A 17,227-nucleotide genomic window follows, 5' to 3' on the forward strand; every position below is an offset into this window, starting at 1 on the left:
TCACAAAATCATCATCTCTAGGGATAGTTCTCATCACATTCCTGAGTACATACAGAAGTGTGTTGACAGATGGCAAAAGTCAAACAGTCATCCTTCACAGGCAGCAAAGTGTATACTTGTACTACAGACATCACATAAACACCATTACTGTGTCTGTCACTTCCATGAGGTGCATCAGTATGGGCTATGACCTTTATAGGGGATTCTGAGTTGATAGCTGATGGGGGTCACATATGGTGTCCTACTGTGTACCATGACCACCAGAAAGGGTGCCACAACAACCAGTTGAAACCTCTTTGGTCGCATTACTTGACATTGCTTCCACCATCTTCACTACTGCCAACTGTCATGCATCAGTGGAACACCATCAGTGCCACCCCTTGAAGCCTGCACCTTTGCCGCCGTCAATGAATGTTTAATGATCCATCCCTGTCAATGCTGCTATCTAGAGAATTGGCCAGGTTCTGCAGGTGGGCTACCCACTTACACCTATAGAGGTGACTGCGGTGCCACTGACAGCTACCAGTCTGTACAGGAATGTTGAGGACAATATCAACTTTGGTGGTGCAGTAGCAATGTAACACCATACCAAAGCAGCTAGGTGACATTGTGGTCCCCCAGTCCTTCTTCCCGTGCTTACTACAAACTGGGATTACATAGACCTTACATGCCAATTTCAATGCAAAGAGATGCTATTTCTCTGGAACTAGATGACAACATAGATGCCTGTGGAAACCGCTCAGCAAATGAGGATATAACCACAACACTTACTTCATTATCAATGATCTTAACAATGCCATATCACTTGGGCCATTTCCCTCGCAGTAGCTACATTAAAACCTGGAGGGCATGTGGATCACTTCACTTCATGGTATTCTCTTGGGGTGTACAAGTGGCTTTGCCTGCAGAATCTCTTTACTATGGACTAAGTGCTTACTCTTAGTACCTATTAAGTACACTACTGGATTATTATTTTTTTCCTTTTTGCATTGTTCATGCAAATGGCTGATTTGAAGCATTTGTGGCAATGCAGTGGGGCTCAGTACTATCATTATTTGTTTATCCAATAGTGAAGACTGTGTATTCAATAAAACAGTAATTTTTGTACTTGTAAAAATTAAAAGGGTGTGGTAACTGCTTTGCGCCATTATTGTGTTGCTTATTTATTCCACATTTATTCTCCATCACACTGGTGTCTAGGAAAGCAATGCATTTTATACAACTTTGTTTTAGAATCCGGCAACTGCTTACTCCTCCGACACTGGACCAGTAACATTTAATGATCTCGGTCTAAATTCCGGTATATGCAGTGCCCTTGAAAAGCAGGGAATTACTGCACCAACTAGGATTCAGGTATGTGTCTCAAAAGCACTTGTATATGTATAGAACTTACCAGATTATGACTGCAATGAAATAATTTATTGGTCTTGAAATTTTTGCTGTGTCAGTATTTTTTGTGCAAAAAATTTAATCTGCAAAATAGTTTTGTTTATACAACTTTTTAAAGCACTTGTGTAGTGACTATTTGTTCAAATGAAAAACTAGAATACCGTCTGAATAAATAAAAATGTAAATGTTTGCTTCATGAAAATAAGTATTTCCGAAAGTTCTTGACCAATTACTTTGAAATTTTGAACATTGCATTCTAATACAGGCATGTTTTTAGATATCTATATATAAATTTTTGAATTTTTTTGTAACAACATTTCCATAGTATTAAATTTATAAAAAATTATGTATTACATATATCAAAAACAGATTTATAGAACATGCATGTATTCCATTGCAACATTGTGTCAAAATTTCAAAGCATTCAGTCAAAAACTTTTGGAGATTGCGATTAGGAACATTTACAGTTTTTATTGAAGTACAAATGTAGATGTTCGTTTCTTCAGAATCTCAAATCTCTGAGAATCTTCGTGGATTGCTTTGAAATTCGGACACAACATTGCATTCAAATACTCATAGGTTTTTATATACGTACTGGAATGCTACCAGGTATATATGTACTATATACAGCGTGGGGCAATAAAAGTGGATACAATTGTATGTGAATGTATGCATGTGACCACACCCCATGATATGCAAACCACACGTATGCCCACCACATGATCCACACCAGTCCAGAGATGGTAGTGCGGGCTGTGTCAGTGTGAGTGGAGCAGTATAAAGGGGATGATGGTACACACAATGGAGCAATTTGTGCTCATTGTAGAAAGTTATGTGACAACAGAGTCATGGAAATTGTGTTTCCAATTGTTTGCTGAGAAGTTTAATGGTGTCAAGGTGCCGGCAAAAGTGCCATGCAACGCTTAGTCCAAAAATGGAGTTGGACAGGACCTGTTTTCAACAAATCAAAGAAAACATTCTGAAATGTGCCTGCATACCAGAAAATGTGGCTGCAGTGCACCAGAAAATGCTTAGAGTCATACCAAATCAACCCGATGCCTGTCGCAAGAGACCAGCATATCACATCAATTGTGCAGACGAATACTCCACAGGGCCTACACATGCATCCCTAATGAATGCCTATTGTTCACACATTAGAACCAGTAGATGCTTCTGTGCCACCAGTTTTGTGAGTGGCTGTTTAGTGATATGACAATGAATGACTTGAACATAGATCTGTTCTTTGTGTCTGATAGAGCCTGTTTCACCTGAGTGGCTATGTCAACTTATAGAATCACAGGTTCTGGGCAGCAGAGAATCTGTATAATTTCCACGAAATACCTTTGCATGATCAGTAGGTTGGGGTTGTTGGGGTTTGCTGTGCAGCATCTGCACTCAGCATTATTGGTCCTATCTTCCTTTATCAGACACTGACTTTGGCGTGCTACATTGCCAACGTTTTGAAACCATTTGTGGCAGCATTAATGGAGGAGGGAAAGACTAACAGTTACTTACAAAAGGACGGACCAACTGCCCATACAGCTGGCTGAACCTGGGAGCACATTTACACAATCTTCATGCATGGCAGAGTCGGTAGCAGAGGTCAGTCTGGTCACAGCCTTAGCTGGCCACACAGGCTACCTGGCCTATCAGTGTGTGATTACATTGTGTGGGGAGCGATCAAGTCTTAAGGTGTATCATAACAGCTCTCATAGTCTTCAAGAACGGCGGCAGAGCATTTCGAATGAGACTGCAGCAGTTCCATCAGTCCACCTTTGGTTCACCTTCAGCAACTTGCTAAAATGGTGGTCACTTTCAGTATTTCCTTTCCTCTTCTGTGTTTCTTTGTACCCTGGAACTCTATTTTCAGGGCCATTTTTATTTACCTCACCCTCTATGTAATAAAAGGGAACCCCTTATAAAAATGTAAATGTTGGTTCATTCAATATTGTTAATCTCCAAAAGTTCTTGACCAGTTGCTTTGAAATTTTGATACAGCATTGAATTCTAATGTGGACATGTTTTTAAGTGCCTAATTTTTAATATATTAATACATATAATATATATGTAATGCTACTAAAAATTTCAAATTGTACGGTTCCAGTATAATTCAAATTTTTATATATTACTGTAATAACTCCACATGAACCATGGACCTTGCTGTTGGTGGGGTTGGTTGCATGCCTCTGTGGTACGGATAGCCGTACTGTATGTACACTCATGCTCATAAATTAAGGACAATTGCAGAATGTGCTGCCACACAACGTGGCACTACACAAAACTGGTGCTAATAGCATAGGCACATAGGGAACACACATGACACAGATCTGTAAGGCCACGGTATTGGTGATAAGTTGAGAAAAGCATCCCAAAACACATGTGCTACAAAACGCCACTGTTTCCTGTGCATGTACCCCGACAGCAATATGGGATATGATCACCATGCACATGTACACAGGCCACACAATGGTTTGGCATACTCTGGTTCAGGAGGTCAAGCAGCTGCTGGGGTATAACCTCCCATTCTTGCACCAGTGCTTGTTGGAGCTCCTGAAGTGTCCTAGGGGTTTGAAGATGTGCAGCGATACATCGACCAAGAGCATCCCAGACATGCTCGATGGGGTTTAGGTCTGGAGAACAGGCAGGCCACTCCATTTGCCTGATATCTTCTGTTTCAAGGTACTCCTTCACGATGGCAGCTCGGTGGGCCCGTGCGTTATCATTATCAGGAGGAAGGTGGGACCCACTGCACCCCTGAAAAGGCGGACATACTGGTGCAAAATGATGTCCCAACACCTGACTTATTGCAGTTCCTCTGTCAAAGACATGCAGAGGTGTACGTGCACCAATCATAATCCCAACCCTCACCATCGAGTAAGGTGGCGCAGTGGTTAGCACACTGGACTCGCATTTGGGAGGACGACGGTTCAATCCCGTCTCCGGCCATCCTGATTTAGGTTTTCCGTGATTTCCCTAAATCATTTCAGGCAAATGCTGGGATGCTTCCTTTAAAAGGGCATGGCTGATTTTCTTCCACTTCCTTCCGTAACCCGAGCTTGCACTCCGTCTCTAATGACCTCGTTGTCGACGGGATGTTAAACACTAATCTCCTCCTCCTCCACCAACCCTCACCATCAAACCACGACCTCCATACAGGTCCCTTTCAAGGACATTAAGGGGTTGGTATCTGGTTCCTGGTTCATGCCAGATGAAAACCCGACAAGAATCACTGTTCGACTATACCTGAACTTGTCCATGAACCTAATCTGGGACCACTGTTCCATTGACCATGTACTGTGTTCTTGACACCATGCTTTACGGGCTCTCCTGTGACCAGCGGTCAGTGGAATGCACCTTGCAGGTCTCCGGGCAAATAAACCGTGTGTGTTCAGTCGCCTGTAGACTGTGTGTCTGGAGACAACTGTTCCAGTGGCTGCGGTAAGGTCCCGAGCAAGGCTACCTGCAGTACTCTGTGGCCGTCTGCGGTCACTGATAGTGAGATATCGGTCTTCTTGTGGTGTTGTACACTGTGGACGTCCCGTACTGTAGCGCCTGGACACGTTTCCTGTCTGCTGGAATTGTTGCCATAATCTTGAGATCAAACTTTGTGGCACACGGGGGGCCTTTGCTACGACCTGCTGTGTTTGACCAGCCTCCAGTCTCCCTAGTATTCTACCCCTCATAACGTCATCAATATGTGTTCTTTGAGCCATTTTCAACACACAGCCACCATTAGCATGTCTGAAAATGTGTGCACCATACTCTGACATGCACCAACACACCTCTGCGTATCTGGACTGCTGCCAGCACCACCGTGCGATGACCACAGATCATACCCCGAGGTGATTTAAACCCGCATACCGCCCACCAGAGCATTGTTTCACCATGTATCAGCATTATCCTTAATTTATAAGCATGAATGTAGAAGCACAGTGGAGGGGTATCTGTTGGGAGGCCAGACAAATGTGTGGTTCCTGAAGAGGGGCCACAGCCTTTTTAGTAGTTGCAGGGGCAATGGTGTGAGTTCTGTGAACAGCTGAAAGCTGCAGTGTATGATTAAATGATGATGGTGTCCTCTTGGATATAATATTCCAGAGTAAAATATTTCTCCATTGTGATCTCCGAGCGGGGACTACTCGAGAGGATGTTGTCATAAGGAGAAACAAAACAGGTGTTGTACGGATCAGAGTGTGGAATGTTAGATCCCTTAAATGTGCAGCTAAGTTAGAAAATTTAAAAAGGGATACGGATAGGTTGAAGTTAAATACAGTGGGAATTGGTGAAGTTTGGAGACAGGAGGAACAGGACTTCTGATTAGGTGAACATGAGGTTATAAATTCAAAATGAAATAAGAGGAATGCAGAAGCTGTTTAACAGTGAATAAGAAAATGGGAATGTGGGTAGCTACTATGAATAGTAGCATAGTGAACACATTATCATAGCCAAGATAGACACAAAGCTCACACCTGCTACAGCAGTAAAAGTTTATATGCCAACAAGCTTCGTAGAGGGTGAGGATACCGAAGAAATGTATAATGAGATAAAATAAATTGTTTAGATGGTTGAAGGAGATGAAAATTTAATTGTGATGGGGGACTGGAATTTGATAGCAGGAAAAGGAATAGAAGAAAAAATAAGTGAATATGAACTGGGGGAAAGGAATGAAAGAGGAAGCCACCTGGTAGAATTTTGCACAGAGCATAATTTAATCATCACTAATACTTGGTTTGAGAATCATAAAAGAAGATTGTACATTTGGAAGACACCTGGAGACACCAGTAGGTTTCAGGTTGATTATATTTGACAAAGCTCGGAAATATCTAAGACAAAACAAGGCTCTGGGAGTGGATGATATTTTGACAGTGGAAGATATTCCGTCAAAACTTCTGATAGTCTTGGGAGAGCCAAACAAGACAGAACTCTTTCATCTCGTGTGCAAGATGTATGAGACAAGCAAAATAGCATCAGACTGCAAGAATAATGTAGTAATTCCAATTCCAAAGGAAACAGTTGCTGAAAGATGTGAAAATTACTAAACAATCAATTTAATAAGTCATGACTGCAAAATACTAACACAAATTTGGTACAAAAGAATGGAAAAACTGGTAGAAGCAGACCTCGGGGAAGATCAGTTTGGATTCTAGAGAAATGTACAAACATGCAAGGCAATACTGAATGTACGACTTATCTTAGAAAAATAGGTTAAGGAAAGTCAGATCGACATTTATAGCTTTTGTGGACTTAGAGAAAGCTTTTGACTGTGTTGACTGGAATACTCTCTTTGAAAATCTGAAGATAGCAGGGGTAAAATACATGGAGCAAAACTTTATTGACAACTTATACAGAAACCAGACAGCAGTTACAAGAGCCGTAGGGCATGAAAGGCAAGCATTGCTTGAGAAGGGGGTGAGACAGGGTTGTAGCCTCAAGATTATGGCAACAATTCCAGCAGACAGGAAACGTGTCCAGGCGCTACAGTACGGGACGTCCACAGTGTACAACACCACAAGAAGACCGATATCTCACCATCAGTGACTGCAGACAGCCACAGAGTACTGCAGGTAGCCTTGCTCGGGACCTTACCGCAGCCACTGGAACAGTTGTCTCCAGACATATAGTCTACAGGCGACTGAACACACAATATGTATACTGAACAAGTAGTAAAGGAAACCAAAGAAAAATTTGGAGTAGGAATTAAAGTTCAGGGAGTAGAAACAAAAACTTTGAGGTTTGCCAATGACATTGTAATTCTGTCAGATACAGCAAAGCACCTGGAAGAGCAGTTGAACGGAATGGACAGTGCCTTGAAAGGAAGATATTAGATGAACATCAACAAAAGCAAAACAAGGATAATGGAATGTAGTCAAATTGAATCAAGTGATGCTGAGGGAATTAGATTAGGAGATGAGACACTTAAAGTGGTAAATGAGTTTTGTTATTTGGGAAGCAAAATTACTGATGACTGTCAAAGTAGGGAGGCTATAAAATGTAGACTGCTATGGCAAGGAAAGCGTTTTCTGAAGAAGAGAAATTTGTTAACATCAAGTGTAGATTTAAGTGTCAGGAAGTCCTTTCTGAAGGTATTTGTCTGGAGTGTAGCCATGTGTGGAAGTGAAACATGGACAATAAACAGTTTAGACAAAAAGAGAATAGAAGCTTTCAAACATGTGATGTTACAGAAGAATGCTGAAGATTAGATGGGTAGATCACGACATCTGAGGCATCAAGGGATCACCAATTTAGTATTGGAGTGAAGTATGGGTAGTAAAATCATAGAGGGAGACCAAGAGATGAATACAGTAAGCAGATTCAGAAAGATGTAGGCTACAGTAGTTATTTTTTCAAAGAAAATTCCGCACTGGCTGTATGAATAATTTTTATTAAATCTGCGACCGGTTTTGCATCACTTATCGGTGCATCCTCAGGCAATATACGCTATTTATAACATATTAACCTTATAGTTAGGATATGTACCAATTGTTGTTGTTGTGGTCTTCAGTCCTGAGACTGGTTTGATGCAGCTCTCCATGCTACTCTATCCTGTGCAAGCTTCTTCATCTCCCAGATGTACCAATATCCAATTTAATGTTATAAATAGTGTATATTGTCTGAGGATGCACCGATAAGTGGTACAAAACTGGTCACAGATTTAATGAAAATCACTCATACAGCCAGTGCGGAATTTTCTTTGAAACAATCTCAAAGTTTGGCTGTGTTCCTCCCCCCCCCCCCCAACCCCCTTCCTTCTACAAAACAATGTGCTACAGTAGTTATTTGGAGATGAAAAGGCTTGCACGAGATAGAGTAGCATGGAGAGCTGCATCAAACCAATTTTTGGACTGAAGACCACGACGACAACAACATCATCTGTAATAAATGTTTGGACTAAATACTTACATATATAAAATAAACAATAGTGAGACATTGTTAGTAAAGAGGAGAGTTGTATTTATGGCTTATTGGTCTGTGAGATAAAATACTACCACAGAATCTGAATTTACAGTAATAATAAACAAGGCAGAAGTTCGGGAAAGGGGGAGGAGGAGATGGACAGAGAGAGGGGGCAGGAGGAGATGGAGAGAGAGGGAGGAGGAGAAGTTGGACAGATGGACAGAGAAAGGGAGGAGAAGATGATGGACAGAGAGGGGGAGGGGGGGAGGAGATGGAGATACCACAGCAAAGTGTGGTCAGGTACAGCTAGTGTTGACATAAAATTCTTTGTTTTGGTTGACGGAATGTCATAGAAAGTTATTGATTGTTTGGATGAGGATTGATCCTTCATTTTCAAATGATAAGAAATGAGCAACTGATTCAAACATGGCCCTACTTCTTCAAGAAGAATGTTTCTAAACTGCAGCTACAGACAATAACAGCAAGAAAGTACACACAGTGGTATATGACTATCAGCAAAGAGCAGCCAAAGCCAATTACGTCAACTGGAAAGGTTGTGCTCAGTGTTTTTTCAGATGCAAAAGGGCTTCTTCTTATTGATTAGCTTGCAAAGGGTAAAATGACGACTTGCAGTTACTACCCTGGATTACAAAAGAAAAGAATCAGAACCTGAGGCTGTCCACAAAGATGCTTTGCAAATGGAAAAATGAATGGATTTGAGATAAGAATAATTGGGATGCCCACCCAACTCATCAGATTTGGCAGACTCTGACTATTGCAGCACCTAAAGAAATTTGTTGTCCGAGGACATTGCTGTCCAATGAAGAGATATTTTTTGAAGCATCCCAGAGTTGCATAAGGGTGTTGTATTGTTTCAGTGGAAAAATGTTGGACAACTTGTAACCTCCCTCTTACTAATCCGCCTATCCTGCTTGTGATATAAAATATAACTGTGGATCGCGTGTATGCCTAATGGATTTTTCTAATTGTATAAGACTATCTTTCCCGAAGAAATGATACCGATAGGTAGGAGGAAAGTGTACAGCTGACCCTTCTGATGGAAAGTCTGCTAAAAATAAAAGTAATTAAACTGAACAGGGCTATAATTTGGAAAATGAAAGTTATTTTGTGCATTCACTCAACAAACAACACTGGACGGAAAGGGGTACCACTAATCATGAATCCAAAAATTACACTAATGAATGAAAAGGAAGTAATTAATGGCTGCCAGTCCACTAGGGCAATTTACATCCTAAATCCTGTACAAGATGATGGGAAAGAAAAACATGTATTATTAAACACTGACGCGGCAACTAAAGGTTGCCACGTTTTTTTTTTTTTTTTTTTCACTAATTTTAAGTGAGTATGTAATGATAAAGAAAACTGAGAAGTCACTCTTACGTTATGTTTGGCATTAAATTTTGAAAAAGGTAATCGAGTAATGATTTGAAAATATGCAATTAAACTGTATGTTAGTACTGAACTTCGTTACGTGAACAGTGACTTTCAGTGACCTCAGGATTATGTTATCAAAGAAATTTAGAAAAAAAGCAAGCACTTTTTACTTTACCATTACTTATTTTTCAAATTGGATTTCATATTATTGTCTGAACAACTGAGCCTTTTTTACTGACTTGAACAGAATTAAATACTAGAATATGTACCAAACCAAACCGCCATGTGCTCCAAGCTATATGTAAAATAAATAAAACTTCTGCACTTTTAATTTGTGCATTTCTTTAGATTTGGATTTTTTCCAGTGATTGATTCTCAAACTTGAAAAATGAAATTGCTTTACTATAGTCATATATTGAAGCCTCTGTTGTACAACAGTTAATTGAAAGTAGACTGAGGCTAAAATTCTTAAAAGAGAAATTATTCATTAATAAACTGGCTGTAACTATTCAATTTGTTTCTTATGGCACTCCGTTAGTATATTAGGAAAAAAAGGTACAAGGATCCTGCTGCGATGATTTAACTGCTGTAACAATGTCTGGGGGGGCAATGAGGACACAATCACACTGAGTTTAACTGATTATTATTTAAATAAATCTTATTAGTCAAATCACATTCAGTTGTGCTGCTGGGTTAGCCGTTAATACTTTCTATCAATGGACAGTCTTACTTCAGTGCTGTGCATATGACGAAACTTGGAGCTGACAACGAAACTATGCTGCTAGCTGCTGTTGTTGTTGAAGACGGTAGCATATTGTGGAACCAAGGCTAATTATAGGAATGGGCAATCGTAATTAATACAGCCTCTTCCGCCCATCCACTGCCCGTACTCCTGCTCTAGACATCTGGCCGGTGCACGTACATGATGTCGAAAATGGTACTCTCTACTGCGAGAGTGTTAACACCATACTTCCGCACACTACAAGCACTGGAACCCGTCTCTTCTCTCTCCGCGCGCTCTGCACAATAACTCCCTACCCAAAGATTTTACAATGTACAAGCACTGCTATAATTGTTGCTAGTCGATGGAAATAACAATGCCTTTGGCTTTTTTTCCCAGAGCTTATAAGTTTCACAGTAAAATACAGATAAATACAATGAAACGTCAACAGACTTGTACCTAAATGTACACATACAGTGAAGCAATGTCCTTACTTATTAAAAAAAAGCATTTAAATTACAAATATTTACATACAGTTAAAAAATAAAGTTGTATATCGGTAGCAAGTGCCATGTATCCTGAATTTTTGGTGTTACAAACTGCATTTACCTAAAGGTGGACTACATAAAAAAGTGAATATTTAACCTTAAAACCATTGCTCTTCAGGCAAGGCTGCAAACTTTTCACTTGGCTGTCATATTTTTTCACAGAGGTTGTTTCAGACTCTCCATCCATTGCTATTGCTTCAAAACTCTGTTTATTGGAACTGGTTGTTGTTTGCATTTTTGACTGTAGTTATTGACCTCTTTGTGATGGACAGTAGGTTATCTCCCTTCCCACTTCTTGACTCTCTTCTACAATCTTCCTTTTTATCATCACCCCCACCCCCTCATTATTTGTGACTGCTTTGTGCCAGCTGCTGCCAGCAGTTCTTACAAAAAATAATTCTTCCTTTTTGTCTCTCTTGCCTCACATGCAATCACTCCCACACTCTCCAAAAGCTACCAGGGGCCCTTACATCTCTTTACATTACACCAAAAACTAATTTATGAAGTTTGTTCCCTGTCAGGAATTTAATCTTGAAGTTCATGTCACATTGTTGGGCATAATGTGACAAGATGCTCTACACAAAATCTTTTGCTTAGGGAGATTAACAGAATGGGAGAGACAAGTGCTTTCAGTGTCCTTCAGTGACAAGGTGGGATGGGGAGCTAAGCTTTCAGGTGACATCCTTTAGAGCTCTAAAGAAGAATGTCGTTCAAAAGCTCAGGAACTTTTTAGCCTTGTTTATGCATCTGTTGACTTCAGGACATCTCAGCTATATAGTAAGCTGTTGCCTTCACTCTTTACATTAACTCCCAGGTAAATTGAAACTGAAACGTGACTGATTCTAAGGGGTTTGGGGGGGTTGCTTCTCTGTTATTTGGCTGCATCATTGAGAAGATAGATTCATGTGGAATGTTTGTTTATATAATTTAATGGTTATAGTAATGTTCAATGTGTAATATAATTTGTACTGGTATCTGTTCCATATTTGACACTGGAATGACATCTCGTGGCAATAATGGGAGCTACAAGTTGGTCATCTAGAGAGAAGGCGGTATCTGGTGGGAAAATCATTAAAGGAAACAGCTGCTGCAACTTCAGGCAGCTACAACGCTTGTCCAATGTCTGTACATCTACATCTAAATGACTATTCTGCAATTCACACTTAAGTGCCTGGCAGAGGGTTCATTAAACCGCATTACCACTATTTCACTCTCAAACAGTGCATGGGAAAAACAAACTCTTAAATCTTTCCATAACAGCATTGATTTCGTGTACTTTATTATGATGATCTTATCTCTCTAAATAGATGTGCATCAACAAAATATTTTTGCATTTAGAGGAGAAAGATGGTGACTGAAATTTTGTGAAAAGTTCTTGCTGCAATGAAAAATGCCTTTGTTTTAATGATTGTCTCCCCAGCTCCCCTAACTATCACATCCGTGATGCCATCTCTCCTATTTTGCAATGAGCTGCCCTTCTTTGAACTTTTTCGATGTCATCCGTCAATCCTATGTTGTAGGGATCTTATTCTGTGCGGCAATACTCCAGAATAGGCTGGACAATTTTAGTGTAGTCAGTCTCTCTAGTAGATCAGTCGTATAGTCGCCTGCAGTATTTTCTTTGTTTACGCTAATCTGAGGAACTACTGTAGAAATTTTGAATTGGTTCTCACTAATAGAGAGACTGATTCAAGAGGAAAGTTTCCACATATCTCTACATATTATAAACCATTTGTCCGGCTGTAAATACTTATATGAGGGTCATTCCATAAGTGATGCCCCACATTTTTTTAGAAGCCAGTAATATACATAGACAAACGTCCTTGTTGGTGCTTCACATTTGATGTTTGTTCTGTGCGCAATGTTTATAACTGTTCTGGCAGATGGCAGAGCCATAGTAAAACATCAAAATGGCGTCTACATATGACTCACGTTACAAGCAGCATGCTGTTATTGAATTCTTGGGGGCGGAAAAAGGAATTGTGGTAAACAACCATACATGCTTGGGTGCAGTGTATGGCAATGCTGCAGTTGATAGGAGTACAGTGGGGTGATGGGTAAAGAAATTACAGCCTTAGGAAATGCGGAACCAGAGCACCATGGTCAGCCACACTCAGGACGTCCTGTCACAGCCTCATCCACCAAACTGTTCACACCTGGCACCCTCGAACTTCCATCTCTTTGGGCTGCTTAAAGATTCTCTACGGGGAACACACTTTGAAGATGATGAGAGTGTCAGTCACGCAGTGAAAACATGGCTACACCTACAGGACAAGAGCTTCTACTAGCAGGGAATACATGCTCTTCCACAATGTTGGCATATGACCATAGAACATGATGGAGACTACATAGAAAGATAGGACATGGACAACACATGTTGATGCATATTGTAACCAAATTCTGACTCTTAACGATAAACATGTTCTGAGAGGGGGGGGGGGGGATGTGGGGCATTACTTATTGAATGAACATCATACTTGGTGCTCCCCGTGTGAAGTCTGGGATGGTCAGTGCCAAGACATGGTCACAGCAGGTCCTGCTTTTCCTGGACTTGTCTTGCATTATTGGAAGTGTTTTCTCAATAAGTGTTTCCAGCAGACCTAGTAACGCTCACTCAAAGGCCTTATGTGTGGTAATTAGTTGAGAAATGAATCTGAAGTGATCCTCCACAAAGATGCCATGTCAGACTGAATGCTCCTTTGGTAACAGTAATAAGTTGTGAATGGTACACCAGAGTGTATTGTCTCAAGCTGACAAATCCTTCTACATTGGCATTCAAACACTTGATAGCCTCATGGTGTTTACTGGCAGTTCTAATATTACTTTCCTCTTAGTATCATTTCCTCTTCTGTGCCTTGTTTCTGAAATTGTCGTGTGTAATATAGCACCTCTTTTTGATATGTGCCATTACCGTTCTTTGCCATTAATTTTCATAGAAATATCGTGTAGTGTCAGGTTCGGTTTCTGATGCGACATTTTACTTCAGTGGTGCAGTTTTGATTTTTATTTAATAGACAATAAATCTGAGGTGAAAACAAGTTGCAGTTTGAATTTATATTATACTGAAATTTGTGATGCAGTATTATGATTGTTGCAGGCAGAAGGCATCCCTGCGGTACTATCTGGACACCATACACTACTCTCAAGTGAAACAGGTGGAGGCAAGACACTGGCATATCTGCTGCCACTGTTACAGCAAATACTACTGTGGAAAGAGTTTAGTGCCAGTCTAGATGTACAACGTTGTCTAAACACTCCTTTGGGACTTGTCATCTGTCCTGGAAGAGAGCTTGCACATCAGATTGGTGTACGTTTTATCAATTTTGTTTTGGCTAATAATTATCTTTGGTATGTCAGCAGTTTGGGGGGGGGGGGGGGGTTGGTTGTGTTGCCAACCTCTGCCTGACAAAGCCATTGGTGTCTGTACGAATAATTAGAATTGGAATTCTCTGTGACAGATAGAATACCCACCAGAGTACATTAGTACTGTTCATGTTTAGTGTTGTTACCAGGCCTGGTAGAGTATATGAAGGATGTGAACACTGTCAGATGTTTAGTGATCACTCTGCAGGACATATAGCTGCTTGTACTCATGTGATACAGCATAATCAGCACCTGAGTGAGTCTGAAAGGGACATCATTGTGGTTCTGCGTTTGGCTGGCTGGTTATTGTGCAGTGTCCAGATTAGTGGGGCATGCGGATGTGTCTGTGGCCCGATGTTGAATTGCATGGGGAAGTGAGAGCAGCTTCCAGTCAGCCAGGTCTGACCACCATAAGTGAGAATTGCCATATTGTGCACCAGCACATCATAACCCCTTCAGATTTGTGTCTGGCATTGGAGAACAAGTAATGGACTCCCTGCAATATTCTATGTCATTTCACATCATTGTCAGAGACAGACCCATGCATAGACTGCCCATACCTAGACTGCCATGAACACAACAACACAAAAGGCTGTGCTTGAATTAAGGTGTTGACTGCTGATGAATGGCTTCACATTGTGTTCAGCGATGAATTACAGTTTTGCACTGCCCCAGATGACTACCGTTGGCGAGTATGGTGGCAACTGGGAAGAGGTCCCATTATTCTGATGTTTTGGAGAGGCACAGCAGTGTTACTCCTGGGTTCATGCTGCAAGGAGCCGTCAGGTATGACTTCAAGCCATGGATGGAAATGATTGAGGGAACTCTGATGGCCCGATGACACATCATGGACATCCTGCATCCTCATGTGTTACAGTCCGACAGTATCGTCGTGTAGTTTTTCAACAGGACAGTACTTGTCCACATGTGGAATATATCTCTATGAAATGTCTGCATATGTTGAGGTACTCCCGTGCCCAGCAAGGTTCCCAGATCTCTTCTCGATAGAACATGTGTGGAACCAGTTCAGACATCAACTCCATCCTCGCGCCAGTGTCCAGGATGTTGCAGACTAACAGTTGAGTCACCGGCCAGCTTGCCTCAGAAGAGGATACAATGGCTTTACGATACCCTACATAATGGAATCAGTGTGTGCATCCAGGCCAAAGTGGGTGCAACGTCATGCAGATAGTGGGCTCATACTGACAAGTTCATTATAAATTTGATTCTATTTTTGTAATCACTAAAATAACATGACATACTATTGCAACCCCTGTAATTTCATACATCTTCCTCTTCCACTTCTGAGTGCATCATTTTTTTTGTCAGCCAGTGTTTGTGTACAAACTGATATTGTCAAGCAGTATTACAAGAGGAGCACATTTCAAAAGACAACATTGAAGATATTTAAACATTTTTGGCTCCTGAAATTAGATACAGCATTAAAAAGCAAATAATTTTACATATGACTAAAAAATAAATAAATGTGAAAATACTGAGATGCAAACAGATAAGTATAACATTTAGGGATAAAAATTATTGAGTCGTAGACTGCACTATTTTGTTTTCAGTTATTTAATTATTCTTGCCTTCATTATGCCCCTTCCTTCTTATTCCAGGATGTTGCGAATCTCTTCAAAGAGCCCCTAGGAATTTTGTCCAAAGTAATTGTAGGTGGCAGAACAAAAAAGCAAATGCTGAATCCAGATGTTCGTGAAGTTGACCTTCTGATTGCCACCATTGGAGCACTGAGTAAACTCACAACAACAGGTAAACTGTTATTACTGTTCATGCATATGATTGATTTACTATTACTTGCTTGGACTTACATATTGTGATGATGGAAATTGCAGTACGGTAACAGCAGATAAAACATTTTTAATTTGATAATTCTTATAGGTGTTTACAAGATGAATGATGTCTGCCATGTTGTTCTGGATGAGGCTGACACATTACTGGATGACAGTTTCAATGAAAAGGTGTGCCATCTGCTGAAGCGTTTTCAGGTGAGAATTTTTATACTTGAAAACCATTACAATATGGGATATCCACCAGTTAATATGAGGTAACTTAATATAAGCTTATATCTAGGGATGTGAAATGCTTGCTCAGTTAATAATTTGGTAAATTAAATTCAAAACAATTCTTCTCCTTCATATACTGCATTTTACAGAGTATAAGACATTACAGACTATAAGATGCACCGTAATTTTAAGCAATATTTTTACATTTAACATTTCTGAAAATTGTCATCTGAACTTTCTTCTTCCTCCTCCTCCTCCTCCTCTTCATCATCATCCTTGCCCTCTTCATATGTAAGATGCTCTTCATGCCATTGGAGTGTTACTTAGCCGCACTTCTTGAAAGATTTAACAATAATGTCTTCTCTCACTTTAGACCACAACTGTTTTATCCACTGACGTGCTTGTTTGATTGTTAGTGTAGATCATTTTGAAGCTCCCTTTGGTGTGAATTCATGCTGGGTTTCATCCATCATCCATTTGTTCCATTCCTCTCTCATATACACTTCGAATGTTTTATTTATCGATATATCAAGATGTTGCAATTGTGAAGTGTTTAGTGCCGCTGGAAGCCTATCTGTGTGTGGCAACATTGGATGCAACTGGCAACAGCAGTGCTCTGATGCGACATTTTTATATCTCGAGTATAAGATGACCTGAATTGTGGAGACAGTTTTTCGAAGAAAAAAGTGCGTCTTATAGTCTGTGAAATACGGTACATGACATTGATGTGACATGAAATTTCTCCGTCTCTGCATCATTGTTATCTAGATGAAGTCATATCAAAAAGAGCCTTTCCTCAGTTGTCACATTGTGTACAGGTTTTGGTCAGTATTCAAATTCACGTGACCAACAAACTAAACACAAGCACTCTCCTAGAGTGAATAGGCGTAGGCCAC

The 17,227-nt window shown here is 40.4% G+C and overlaps 1 protein-coding gene across 1 annotated transcript in view; it reads left to right on the forward strand.

Annotated features, from left to right (window-relative positions):
• The window catches only part of LOC126094026 (probable ATP-dependent RNA helicase DDX28), a 95,936-nt gene that overhangs the window by 43,966 nt on the left and 34,743 nt on the right, over window positions 1–17,227 (forward strand). Inside the window, exons 4-7 of the mRNA XM_049908764.1 lie at window positions 1,234–1,353; window positions 14,042–14,251; window positions 15,927–16,077; window positions 16,207–16,313. Of these exons, the coding sequence (XP_049764721.1) occupies window positions 1,234–1,353; window positions 14,042–14,251; window positions 15,927–16,077; window positions 16,207–16,313 (588 nt within the window). The remainder of the gene's footprint in view (window positions 1–1,233; window positions 1,354–14,041; window positions 14,252–15,926; window positions 16,078–16,206; window positions 16,314–17,227) is intronic.

This window comes from Schistocerca cancellata, chromosome 1, assembly GCF_023864275.1.
Source record: "Schistocerca cancellata isolate TAMUIC-IGC-003103 chromosome 1, iqSchCanc2.1, whole genome shotgun sequence".
NCBI classification, from domain to species: Eukaryota; Metazoa; Arthropoda; class Insecta; order Orthoptera; family Acrididae; genus Schistocerca; species Schistocerca cancellata.